Raw genomic sequence first — 12,538 nt, forward strand, 5'->3', positions numbered from 1 at the left:
CTGAGTAAACGGCTCTGTTTCCACGCCGACTGAATCGGCGCTGATTCGGCGCCCGTGCCGGGTCTCCGCTTCGCGCGCACGGAGGCCACCGCGAGAGACCCCGCATTAATGGGGTCCTCTGTTTTGCAGCCCCACGAGCCTTCGGGACGGGGGTCCGTGTTTTCTTAGGGCTTGGGTGACGAACCAAAGCATTCAGCCCACGAGAGCGACCCCCGCACCACCCGCCCCGCCTGAAAAAGGGCCTTTTTGTTTTCGGGCCGAAGGAGCGCTTGAGCATTCCCCAAGGAGCACAATGAATGGACCGTTTTGTCCGGCGCAGTTTTTCATAGACATGCGATTGTTTGGGGTTTTTTTTCGCTTTCATGATTATTCTTGCCCGTCACTGGGTGCGCACATGACATCCGAGCGCATTCTAGAGCCGACACACTCGTGCGTCTGCAATAAACCGCCCCGCGCAACAGAGGCGCTTTCTGCCGGACAACAGAGTGGGCAGTGTTGTCCTCTCTGCGGCCCCGGTAGCCGGGAGGCCATCGTGCTGACAGCAAAACCGTGTCTCCAAGGTAGACGGAGAGGAGGGCCCCTGCAGCAGCTTCAAGCCGGACAATATCCTTGTTAGATGGCCCGGAGTCCAACTTCAGTGGGCTTGCCCAGCTTGTGGCAGGGAGGCGGTTTTAAAATGACTATAGAGGACATTTTAGACAAGTTTTTACAATGTTGACACATTGTTAATCTATTTCAGTTCCCGAAATGCATTTATGTTGTTTTACATAGAAGTATTACTCGTATGAAAGGTGCTGGAAATTATAGCCTATAAATAAATACAGTGCAACAGTTTGGCAGATTTTTTTCACTTCGTTTTTTCTTCAGCTTTTCCACTAAAATAGAAGCTGGCGATTATTTAACTGACACCTTTGTCCAAAACAACTTACAAAGTAAGCTTTGTACCCAAAGCTACTTGTAAATTAATTTCCCATTTACACAAGTGGGTAATTTTCACTCTATCAGTCCAGAGTAATTACAAAGTAATTACGCAAAGGTCCTATGACGAGAATAAGGATTTCAACCCAGGTCTTTTCACTGGATGCAAGACAACAGATTTAACCGCAATGCTACTGGCTCCTAAAATAATGTGTAATTTTTGTGTGTAATTTTTTATATGTAATTTTTGAATAAACCACACCGATCACTGTTTTTTGTATCCATTATCAGAATAAAAATGACCTGAGTAAGTAGTAATATACTTTGCATCAGTGAAAATAGGAGTTATGTTACGGAGAGACAGTTTACTCTTGCCTAACCAGTTTTGCCTTCAGACGTCTAACACTGGCTTTGTTTTTGAGTATCTCGCTGCCCCATTTTTTCAGTGATCTACTATATTTGCTCTCACGGAACACGTAATGCGTTGTGACTCTGCAAAACTCCCCTTTCTTCCCGCTCTTGAAGGAGCCGGGGTCGTCCCTGTCCCCTTAGGCTGGCAAAACGGCCTGGCCGACAAACGGGTGGGATCACGTAGTCGCAGCGGCGCATTGACGTCTCCGCGTTTGAAGTGCTAACGGCGATGCTGCAGGTCGCTCCTTCCACCACGATCCCTTACGATCCGAGAGCCGTCCACGCTGAAGGAAAGTGATGCTCGCAGCCACGTAGAACGGGCCCGCGTGCTCCAGTGTGCAAACATGGGTACAGTTCCCCACCTGAAATCTGTCCATCAAGTGTCCTTTATCCCCTGGACCACTTTCGTCCTCTGGCACAGGGGCGTTCCGCACCTCCGCGGATCCGGCGCTCGTATCTCGAATAGCGATGCGGACCCCGGACTCGCTCGACAGTTTGTTTATGTCTGTTCTCCTCTCCGCTCATTACCCATGCCGTTTGAGGGAGTCCCAGTGGACTCTACCAGTTTACTGCAAACCTTTTTAGTTTTATGACCAGGCCTTGCTTGAAAATGATTTTTTTCCCCTTGCTGAGCACAAACTCCTGTGCTGACCCGGTGTGATAATTTCAGGAAATCTAACACGGAGGAGATGGTAATAATCAGAGATGTATTGGCCACATACAGGAGTAACGTACAGTAATCAGAAAGTGAACGAGAGAAGGAGATTTAGAAGTAAAGGAGTAGATACGGACCAAATAAATGGGAAAAACAGAGTACGCCCTCAGGGATATCTTTGATATTTTAGACTTCAGTTGAAACCTAATTGCTTCGAATATTTACAAACTTAAATTATGCTTTTACGCCTTGCTGGTTGTATAGTCTGGTTCCGTCATCATGCATGCGTACCGAAAATACACTGATCAAGCCCACTCCTCTTTATGGGGGGATTGCATACTTTTCTGCTCTGAACTTTGAAATGTTGTGCATCTAAGAAGAGAAAAATGATCTGCTTGTTGGGCTTTCGAACATTTATATAGTGTTGGTGCTGCAGTTATCACTTTTTTGCTCAGTAGCCGATATAAAACATTCTTTGTGATACAGCTCTGAATGACGCGCCATAATCCAGGTGGCGAACATAAAGGACTCAGTGTTTTTCTGTGCTGCAAGGTGCTGGACATTTTATTTACAAGCAATCCTCCAGGAGGCAGATGGGTGAAGGATGTGATTTGGACGAAGGGGGCAACTATCCCTCTAACTGGCAGAGATCTAATATAGACTCGTGTCAATGGCTGTCTTCCAAGAAACGTGGTTTTACTGTGCAAGAAATTAGTGGAACAAGAAGCCATCTACCAGCTATTTCTCCAGATGGAGTAAACTCACTGGTACGTCCGATTCCAAGCACCACGCCTCGGAAAACCAGCAGGACAAATAGGCCTGTGCCGCATCTGTCTCCTCCGCATAGTCCCTTTAGTCGAAGGTCTTAGGTACGGCATTTACAAATGACATGCTCGCCGGGGTCCTTGCGCAAACACCTATCCAACATAATGGAGATCGTGTTCCCGGGCTGCAGATGTTAATCTCTCACCTGTCAGTTAAAGCAGGCGTTTCCTGAAGCCAATAAGCCCTAGAGGTATTTGGCTACGGGGGGAGGGCTGGAGGCACCGACTCGGAGGGGAGGGCCGTCTCGGTCAAAGCCACGGCCAAACAAAGACCCTTTGTGGGGCGAACTGCTATTCTGAGGGCAATGAACTCCCCATGTGTTTCCCTCCATCCCAGAGCATGAAGAATGGTGGACGCTTAGTAGAAGAGCAGAGAGGGCTCACCTTTATCCTGGGTCTCCTCAGGGGGAAAGCCCCGGGGTCTTAATCTGGCTTGGCTGTTTTGATTCCCAGCTCTGATTTTCATCTGGGACCAAAGATGGTTTGCAGCAGAATTTCTTGCAGCACGTACGGAAGTCAGCCGATATGATTAGCACTGAAAACATCTATGCATCTGCACACTGAGGCGTGTATTATATTTTAATTTATTCAGCTGACACTTTTCCCAAAGCAACCCACCAGCTTTAAGATACTTAAAATTATTTACCCATTCATAGAGCTGGGCAATTTTATACCTGGAGCAATTCAGGGTTAATGCCTTATTCGCGGGTGTTACAGCCTTAGGTGGGATTCAACCCTTTGTCGTACATGTGCAAGGAAGTCAGTCGCTTTAACCGATATGCTGCCTGCAGCCCCTACTGTACAGTGTGGCCCATAAGTCACTGTACCTCTTATTATAATCAATCACAATTAATTGAAAATGCAGAAATAACAAAATATACAGCGATGCAACAATGATCATTGCTGCATTGAAATGCAGCCAAAGTTTTGAGAAATCTGTAGAGTTATGCTGTTGTGAAATTGAATAATTACACTTGTGAGTAGTTGACTCAGGAGCACTTAGTTTGGGTTCATAAGAGGCGAAATACCGGACAGGCAGCGCAACAAATTGTGTTTGAAATCCAGATAAGATTTGCAAAACCATTTCTTTTCGGATGGTAGAAACAAGCTTTTCCCTCTGGAAGTGTCAATGATGGTCCTTGAATGAGTTGACCTGTCACAAGAGCAAATGCAGCAGTTGCAAATTGTGTCAAACGTTTGCCCTGCAAATCAGCATGAAAACAAGCAGCGGAACTCAGAATACCACGTTCAGCAATGCAGTGCCACACGAAGAAAGACTTACTAGTGTACATCTGCAGGGACCACGACGGCCCTCATACAGACCCACTAGATGCATAGAAAATATGGATACAATGACTTACGGGCAACCTTGTGGTTAACGGATAAATGGCAGGTGATGTAGGAATATTGTCTGTCCAGGGACTCTCGGGGCTGCCATTCCATGAGCTGCCCCCCTCCCCCCCATAGCAAAGCGGGCCGGAGGCCCAGAAGCCGTTCCATTCGGTGCATTTACCGCTGATTCTCATTTTCGGAGCCAAAAGGCCCTAGTGTGTGGTATGTGGTGGATGGTGCTGGGGTATTTGCTATACGTACGTGTTGAGTGTTGCCAGCTGTTATAGATCCTTCCCCCCCTCAAAGAGGCTCCCCTTAAGATGGTTTTCTCCAGCTGCTGTTTGAATTGAGTCGCTGCAGCACATGAAGTGCAATGCGAGCGCTATCCCTGCTCACGGTGCTGGAAGGACGCGCTCTCGTCCGGCTCCTCGGCCACACGTGGAGGTGGACGCGCCCACTGCGTTGCTTGGAAATGAGGTAGCTGTGTCTGTGTTAACGCTGTGATGCTAAATGAACATTTAAATGGTCTTTTATTATTCTTTTCCTTTTTGTATATTGATATATTGGAATGTATTGATTTTGGGATTAAAGAAATCCTTTTAGGGGGCGCAGTGGGTTTGCCTGGGTGCTGCTCTCCGGTGGCTCTGGGGTTCGAGTCCCGCTTGGGGTGCCCTGTGATGGACTGGCGTCCCGTCCTGGGTGTGTCCCCTCCCCCTCCAGCCTTGCGCTCTGTGTTGCTGGGTTATGGTCTGGTTCACTGCATCCCTTGTTGGAACAAGTGGTTTCAGGCAGTGTGTGTGTGTGTGTGTGTGTGTGTGTGTGTGTGTGTGTGTGTGAAATCCTCTTGAGAACAAAAATCAGAATATCACATCTATTTATAGAACCCACTGAAACTGGATAATTCAGCGCCTCTGGAGAATGGGTTACTACATCGGAAAAATGTGATATGGCAGCATATGAAAATGATAACCCTTCAGCTTTATACAGCAGTTCTTTTTGCCTGTCAGTTTTTACTGGTTCGCCTATGTGATGGTGATATTAACCAGTAGCTTTGGCTAAGCCTGCATTATAAACTAGTCTCCTCCTAGGACCTCTGTAGACTATTGTAAAATTGAAATAGGTGGGTGCTGTACAATAATTATTGTCAAAAGTATAAAAATATGCTACTGCGTTCATTTTAGTGCCTGCCTTCTTCATTTGCTGTTTTAATGATTCTTAAATGCAACAAATTGGGTCCATAAATGCATAAGGAATAATGAATATGATTATTAATAATGGTAATTTGACCACCACTTAAGTCCCCTACCTAATTTTCCAAGTTAGGCCCGTTAAGAAGGGAAAACATAATACACACACACACACACACACACTTTCTGAACCGCTTGTCCCGTACGGGGTTGCGGGGAGCTGGAGCCTAACCCGGCAACGCAGGGCGTAAGGCCGGAGGGGGAGGGACACACCCAGGACGGGACACCAGTCCATCAAAGGACACCCCAAGCGGGATTCGGACCCCAGACACACCAGAGAGCAGATCCTGGCCAAACCTGCTGCGCCACCGCACCCGCTTAGAAACATAATAGGGTTAATTAAATATTTTACCTGCAACTCTTTGTGTGTGGTTCAACCCCTAAAAGTCCCTGTCCATCTCTCAGGGTGGGAGACAGGCAGACCGTTTCTCTTCCATCTTGCCTTCCTTCTTATCTGCTCAGCGTTGAAGGCATTTGGACATGCTTAAACAGCTCCCGTAGGTCGTCCCAAATCGAAACGATAGATCCTGAAAGGAGACCGTGGATCAAACTCAATTTTCCCACAACGGATAGAAGAAGAAGGGAGGCCTAGGGCCTTTCGGGGCCCTTGGAAAGGAAGTAAACGACAGCAAGCTCCATGGCCACTGACAGGGGCCTGCATGAACGCAGTAATGAGCTGTACGTCTCCATTTACATCACTCTATGGGTGGCTTGCCTGTGTGTCTAACTGACAGGTGTGTGTGTGTGTGGGGGGGGTCAGAGACTACAGCAGGCAGGTCATTCTGTATGGCTAAATATAAAGATAGGTTTGTGCTGTCAGTACAGTCCAGTCAACGTGACCCTGGCATTGTCCACTGCTATGACCTGTTAAGGAGTCTAATTTCTTATAGGTGACTTAAATAAGAAAAATATGTTATGTTGAGATAGGTACTTTGCATATTCTCCCCATGTTCATATGGGTTTCCTTTGGCTGCTCTGGTTTCCTCCCACAGTCCAAGGACACATGTTTCGGGTGAACTGGTGACTCTAAATTTCCCGTGGTGTGTGTGTCAGAGAATCAGTGTGTGTGATCCCCCTGTGCTGGACTGGCAACCTGTCCAGTGTGTATCCAGCCTTGTATGCTATCCTTCCCGAATAGAGTCCGGGCCACCCCGACCCTGCATTAGACAAGCAGTTATTGACGCTAAATGACTAGTAAATTAATCACACATACACACACACATCATCTGAAATCGCCCGTCCCATACGGGGATGCGGCAAACCGGAGCCTAACCCGGCAACACGGGGCGTAAGGCCGGAGGGGGAGGGGACACACCCAGGATGGGACGCCAGTCTGTCGCAAGGCACCCCAAGCGGGACTCAAATCCCAGACCCACCGGAAAGCAGGACCCGGCGAAACCCGCTGAGCTACCGCACCCCCCTATAAATGAATCAGCCTTTGTATATTTACTGTGCTGTAACCATTGTAATGGGAACCGCCTCGAAACCCCAGCGCACACCTTATGTTTCTGATCATGAGAAAGGAGCAGCTTGCAGCACTTTGTCTGGCGAAGAGTGCAAACTGCATCAGGTCATCTGTACGATGATGTATTTAAAGGTGGAGGTGAGAGGGCAGCTGGCGGGCTGCAGGTCGAGCGGTCGGCCCTTGTGCCGCTCTGGATGGATGGCGGACAGCGAGGTCCCTGCCAACTTTCACTTTGACTGATTGCTGCAGATGCTCCTCCTCCGGCATTCCGCGCGCGGCCCTTACCGCCGGTCTTGGGGGACAAACAATAGCACCTGTTCCTCATACGTTAGCGGGCCAGTTAGCCCATTCATGTATCTTTAATGAAGCTCGGGGGCAGATGGCGAGAAATGGCACTCCCCACGCTCGGAGCCCCTAAGACAAAAGGGTAGAGGAGCCGGCGCAACAATGCGCCGTGTTTACGCCAAGCGGAGCGGGCGGGTGAGGAGGGACCGCATCGTTCACATCTGCTCCGCTTTATGTTTTTTCCTGCTCTCTCTCCTCCGGCTCCTGAAGATCATCCTGGCAATTAAAATATTCTGGGCACCCGGCCGGTTGGCAGATGAACTGGTGGCTAGCTAACCCTTTCCAGGTCGAGCGGGCCCGTGGGCCGCCAGGCGGCGAAAAGCGCGGCGATGGAGAGGGCGGGTTTGCATTTCGTCCGGGATCGGACCCCCGATTCTTCCGGATCGGCGGTTCGCCCTCCCCTGAGCCCCCTGTTGATACAGCGGACATACAGCTGATGATCGCTGCGCCGCAGAGTCACACCTCCACGATCGCTTTACGGAGGGCACAGGAAGCTAACTCCGGCTATTAGTTAGCGCTTTGAAGCTCGCTCACATTTGATTCTCCTCCGTTCACTGACATTAGCGCTGCCGATTAAACTTTAATGAGCAGGGTTCATTACAGCAGATCTCAAGCATACAGTGTGAGCGCTATTCTTCTTACCACACGCATCAGTCTTTCCCCTTTTCTTGCTAAATTTTATCGTTTTCCCCCTGAATATTCGGTAGCCTGTCACACGTGAAAATTATATCCTTTTTGTTTGAATCCAGTGATTTATTTATTTATTTTTTTACCCCCCCCAGGGAAGTTATTAAATTATTATTAAACACGCTGCTTGGTATGTACTTTGGACTGCGGAGGTTAATGAAAACAACCTTATTATCAATCTCTTGCCAAAGGAGTCTGACGGCTTTCCGAGAGCGCGGTATTGCAACGGTACAACATTCTGCACGCTGGAAGTTATTAGGAGAGACGTTTACAGCAGGTGCTGAGAAACGCTCGAGCACAGCTGATGTCGGGATGGGGAGATGTGCCTGAACGCACTTTATTGCGATTCATGGATTCCCACAGCGTTTCAGCAACGGTCACACGTGCCTTCGTGTCTTTAATAAGAGACCCGAATGCAACCTGTACGTTCCCCCGGAAGCTGGAGCTCTCGGGCGGTCAGTAGAGCTGCCCCAGGGCTGTATGCACAGAGGGATTAGGGTGTGCGCTGAGGATGCTGTGTCCAAGAGGTGGATATTATAAGCTGGCCTACCTCAGCTGTAATGGGCAGCGAAACAGCGACTCCGAGTCGGTTGATTTCATGCCCCAGTGCTGCGCCAGTAATTGCACCCAGACTCCATTTTACCGCAGCCTCTTTTTTTTCAAGGAGTCTGAACGAAGGAGTGTCCTGTATAGTGTTTATTTCCTGCGCTGACCTTTATTAACCCTTTCATTCAGGCAGCGTAGCCGTGGGCGAGGGTGGATTAAGCGTCGCGGAAGCCTGTGGTGGTGGCAGACCCCTTCGGGAAGGGGCACTGAGTCGGTGATGACAGCTGGTCAGAACCTGGGATCAGCTCCTGACATGTGTGCGAGTCTGCGTGCTCTCCGATGCCCTCACAGCACCCTCCTACTTCCACACATTCTCAGAGTTGATGCTTTCGGTAACGGAGGACCAGTGCGGCAGTGAAGGTTAATAGCGCCAGACGGGGATCGTACAGACGGTTTGAGGGCTAATATATGACGCACCGTCTGCATGGCGTGGCAGCGGAAGTTAAAATGAAATATCTCGGGCGGACAGGGGGTCCTCTGGGCTCCTTCCAGCTGCACTCTGCTGGAAACAGATGCTGTAAATCAACAGCCTGCCAGGTTTTTATTGTCTTTTATGAATGATCTTCAGAAAATATTAAACGGAAGTACGATTTCCAAATCGGTCTTTATCTGTCAGTCAACGTTATGGGCATTTGCCTCCCTCCAGGCTCACACAGGTCATGGATACGCAGTCCTATCTCGATTTTCCTCAACATGTTTGTCCTGGGGAAGAGTGTCCTTGACGGTCGCTACATACCTACAGCAACTCCACAAATTAGCCTTCGGTTTCATGAGTGGCCATTAGGCCTGGATTTTGGTGTCTGTAGGCTTTGGGTACTTTTGACTCTGATGCGTACGAAAAGAAGGGTAAACGCCAACTGCACTGTGTCAATTATCATAATGCGCTTTAAACTATTATAATGGTGAACCACATGATTATGAAATTCTCATCAATTCTGGAATTGTCTTAGTTGCATTAAATTTCTCTCAAATCTTTTTTCCTTACTTTCTTCCTCATTTTTCCTTCTTTTTTAATATTTCCCTCCTTCATAGTCCTTGAAGGTTTTGTTGGCCGTAATATCAACCAGTGCGCGCTACGACCGTTTACATGTATTCATTTAGCTGATGCTTTTCTCCAAGGGAGCTAACAGCAACAGGATACTTACTGTAATTTACCCATTTATAGTGCTGTGTAGCATTTATTGGAACAATTTTACATCTGCCAACTTGCTCAAGAGTACTATAGCAGGAGGTAAGGTTTGAACCTCAGCACTGTGAGTCCAAAAGCCATGGCTCTAACCATCATGCCACCTGCTGCTCATCAGTGTCAGCTACCGTTGTCAAGGCTGCTGCCCATCAGTCTGATATTAATGTGTGCTTTGTGAGGAATCTTGCACTGTTGATCAGTTAGATGTCAGGAGTGCAGCAATTATTCAGCTCCCCTTTATTCATATTACTCCCTTCGGTTCTCGATAAGAAACATGGACAATGCACTAGATTAGGTTGGATGAGTAACTGTAACGGGCTTCGTCTGGTTTCCATTCCCCGACATTTTTGATGACATGTAGTTGTGTTAGACCCAATATTTGTAGCTGCACACCGTTAGTCCTGGTGATTGATAGTTCTGGGGAACATCTCCTCCAGTTCCTTTCTTGGAGGTGGAGTCATCCAGGACGCCAGAGTTGACAGGGGCTCTGCTTTTTCGGTGATCTACGAACACCGTAAGCTGCCCTTGGCAGACATCCACAGATGGTGACTGGGCTCGGGGTGCAAAAGGCTAGCGCACGGGATGAGCCCTTTGATGTGATAATCTGAGATTGGTGCGGATCAGGTGGTAGGGGCGGGGCTTGTGGGAGCGTGCGCGCGAATCTCCCCCGGTGCTGACGACACGCCCGTCGGCCTGCATTTGGCTGCTGTCTGATCTCCGCTCTCTTTGCATCAGCAGGTCCAGGGTCACATGCCTCCCCTCATGATCCCTGTCTTTCCACACGACCAGCGCACTCTGGCAGCGGCTGCTGCAGCCCAGCAAGGCTTCCTCTTCCCCCCTGGAATCACCTACAAGCCAGGTAGGGCAAAGCAATGTCCGCTTTGCACTGTATTACCATTGATACACAGCCGATTATTAGAAATTCTTACCCAAACTAAGTTAATATCACCTTTGCATACATCACCCATTTATCTGAGGCCTGGTTCCCTGCACAACACCATTGTCCCATCACCTCGCACCACCTTTCTTTCACAACCATGACTTCTCAGTCTGAAACTCCCTTTGAAACATCCCAGGTAACAGTGTGCTCCCTTTGCGCACCTCAGCAGAGCCAGGCTGGTGGTCTGTTGAACTTTAGGCAGTTTGCACATGTAATGGTCAATGGAATATATTAAAACTAACATCTACATAGCATGTAGTACATGTGCCAACTTGTCTACGGTCACATTCAGAAATGTGCTAAAGCCAGTAGGCACTGTACTGGTCAAGGGCATTGCCTTGGAATCAGGAGCACTTGAGTTCAATTACTTGGTCCCTCTGTAGTTCCTCTGAACCTCTTGCTCAAGGTTCTTACCCTGAAGTGATATGTTAAAAATTACCCAGCTGTGTAAATGAGCAAATAATTGTAAATGTTTGGCATACAAACAAAACATGAGGACTGGTTTAATAAAACTTGAATGTCACTTGAATGCTTAACACTTGCTGCATGACTGCATTTCTGGAAAATAAACAAGTTTACTGCTGTCTTCTTGCAATATCATTGTAATATGCTTTGTGTATTATGTGTATTTAATCACCGTAATGTTTTAAGTGAGCAGGCCTTTTAGAAGGTGGTGCGGTGATTAGAACCCAGGTAGTGCCCTTGAGCAAGGCACGTACCCTAAACTGATACAGTAAAAATTACCCATCTGTATAAACCAAGCTTAGTAGCTTAACACTGTTACAACTGTGAAATAAACACATTTTACTGAAACGTACTGCTCTTTTAGTAGCAGTAATAAGCCGTCTCGCAGTCAGTCCTCATTGTACCCATGCCTGTGAGTACAGGTTTGTCCCAGGTTGCTGGAAGGGGAAGAAGTTAAGGGGGGGATCACTCTGGCCTGGCTATGCTCAGATCCTGATCCTGGCTGGATCTCCCCAGGAGGCTTTGGGAACCCCGAGGCAGCATCGTTACACCACCCCCGCAGCCACCCCACCACCGCTTGCCTGTCCTGTCCCGGCACGCCGTCAATCTCTCCACATAAACGACAGCTGCTCACGCAAGCATTCCGAATCCCAAAACAAAATGTGTACGGGGGGGGGGGGGAGCGAATATGCTATAAGTGCTATAACATGTCGATTGAGTCTCTGCCAGGCCGGCCTGCCTGAGCCTCCGCGCTGTTCTCCGTATTGTTGGAGAGAATTAGAGGTGTCGCGTGTAGTTTTCTGTAATTAAAAATTACAGCAGATTCCTGCCCTGCGGCGCTCGTTGGCAATGAGAAGCAAACTTCCCCTCCATCATTTCCTGCTGTGCCCTGACTTTGTGTGTTAACCGCAACGTGGCCACACAGTGTGTTCTTTCGCATCGATAGTCCGTCAGGGCACGACGAGGAGGACTTCATACAACAAGATGTGGAACAGACTACCATCAGAGCGAGAGGTATTTATGTCAGACGCGTGTAGAGGAGGAGAGCCCTGATTTCTGTTCACATGTCAGGCTGTCAGTAACACTTCGCAAAACCCCAGATGGAAACCATAGAGAAAGCAATGACCTGTCATAGCATTAGACGGTGTGGCGGCGAAGCTAATAAATTAATTTGAGGGCCAAGCGGTGCCAAGAAGATTCAGTTGCTTTGGAACTTCTGCAGCATGAAAACCCAGAATAAGGCACCGGAGGTAAATCCTCTGTCAGTCGGACTCCTTGAACATTTGACAGGAGAAATGTTTCAGTATAGACAACAGGGCTGCTATGGAGTCTCCCACATAGGTAGCCTGGATTGAAGGCTACGTGTTATATGTGAGATGTGTGATTGTAGGGTAGGATAGGGCAGGGTAGGGCAGGGCAGGGCAGAGCAAGGTAGGGCAGAGCAGGGCAGAGCAGGG

General features: G+C 48.5%; 1 protein-coding gene across 7 annotated transcripts in view; it reads left to right on the forward strand.

The window, feature by feature from the left end:
- The window catches only part of LOC108934708 (transcription factor SOX-6-like), a 158,269-nt gene that overhangs the window by 113,793 nt on the left and 31,938 nt on the right, over window positions 1–12,538 (forward strand). For 5 of the 7 annotated variants that reach the window (XM_018752755.2, XM_018752756.2, XM_018752758.2 and 2 more), the window contains one exon: window positions 10,412–10,535. In XM_018752755.2, the coding sequence (XP_018608271.2) occupies window positions 10,412–10,535 (124 nt within the window). The remainder of the gene's footprint in view (window positions 1–10,411; window positions 10,536–12,538) is intronic. The other 2 variants (XM_018752760.2, XM_018752761.2) reach the window with 1 other exon arrangement.

The sequence above is a fragment of the Scleropages formosus genome, chromosome 11 (assembly GCF_900964775.1).
Source record: "Scleropages formosus chromosome 11, fSclFor1.1, whole genome shotgun sequence".
Lineage (NCBI taxonomy): Eukaryota > Metazoa > Chordata > Actinopteri > Osteoglossiformes > Osteoglossidae > Scleropages > Scleropages formosus.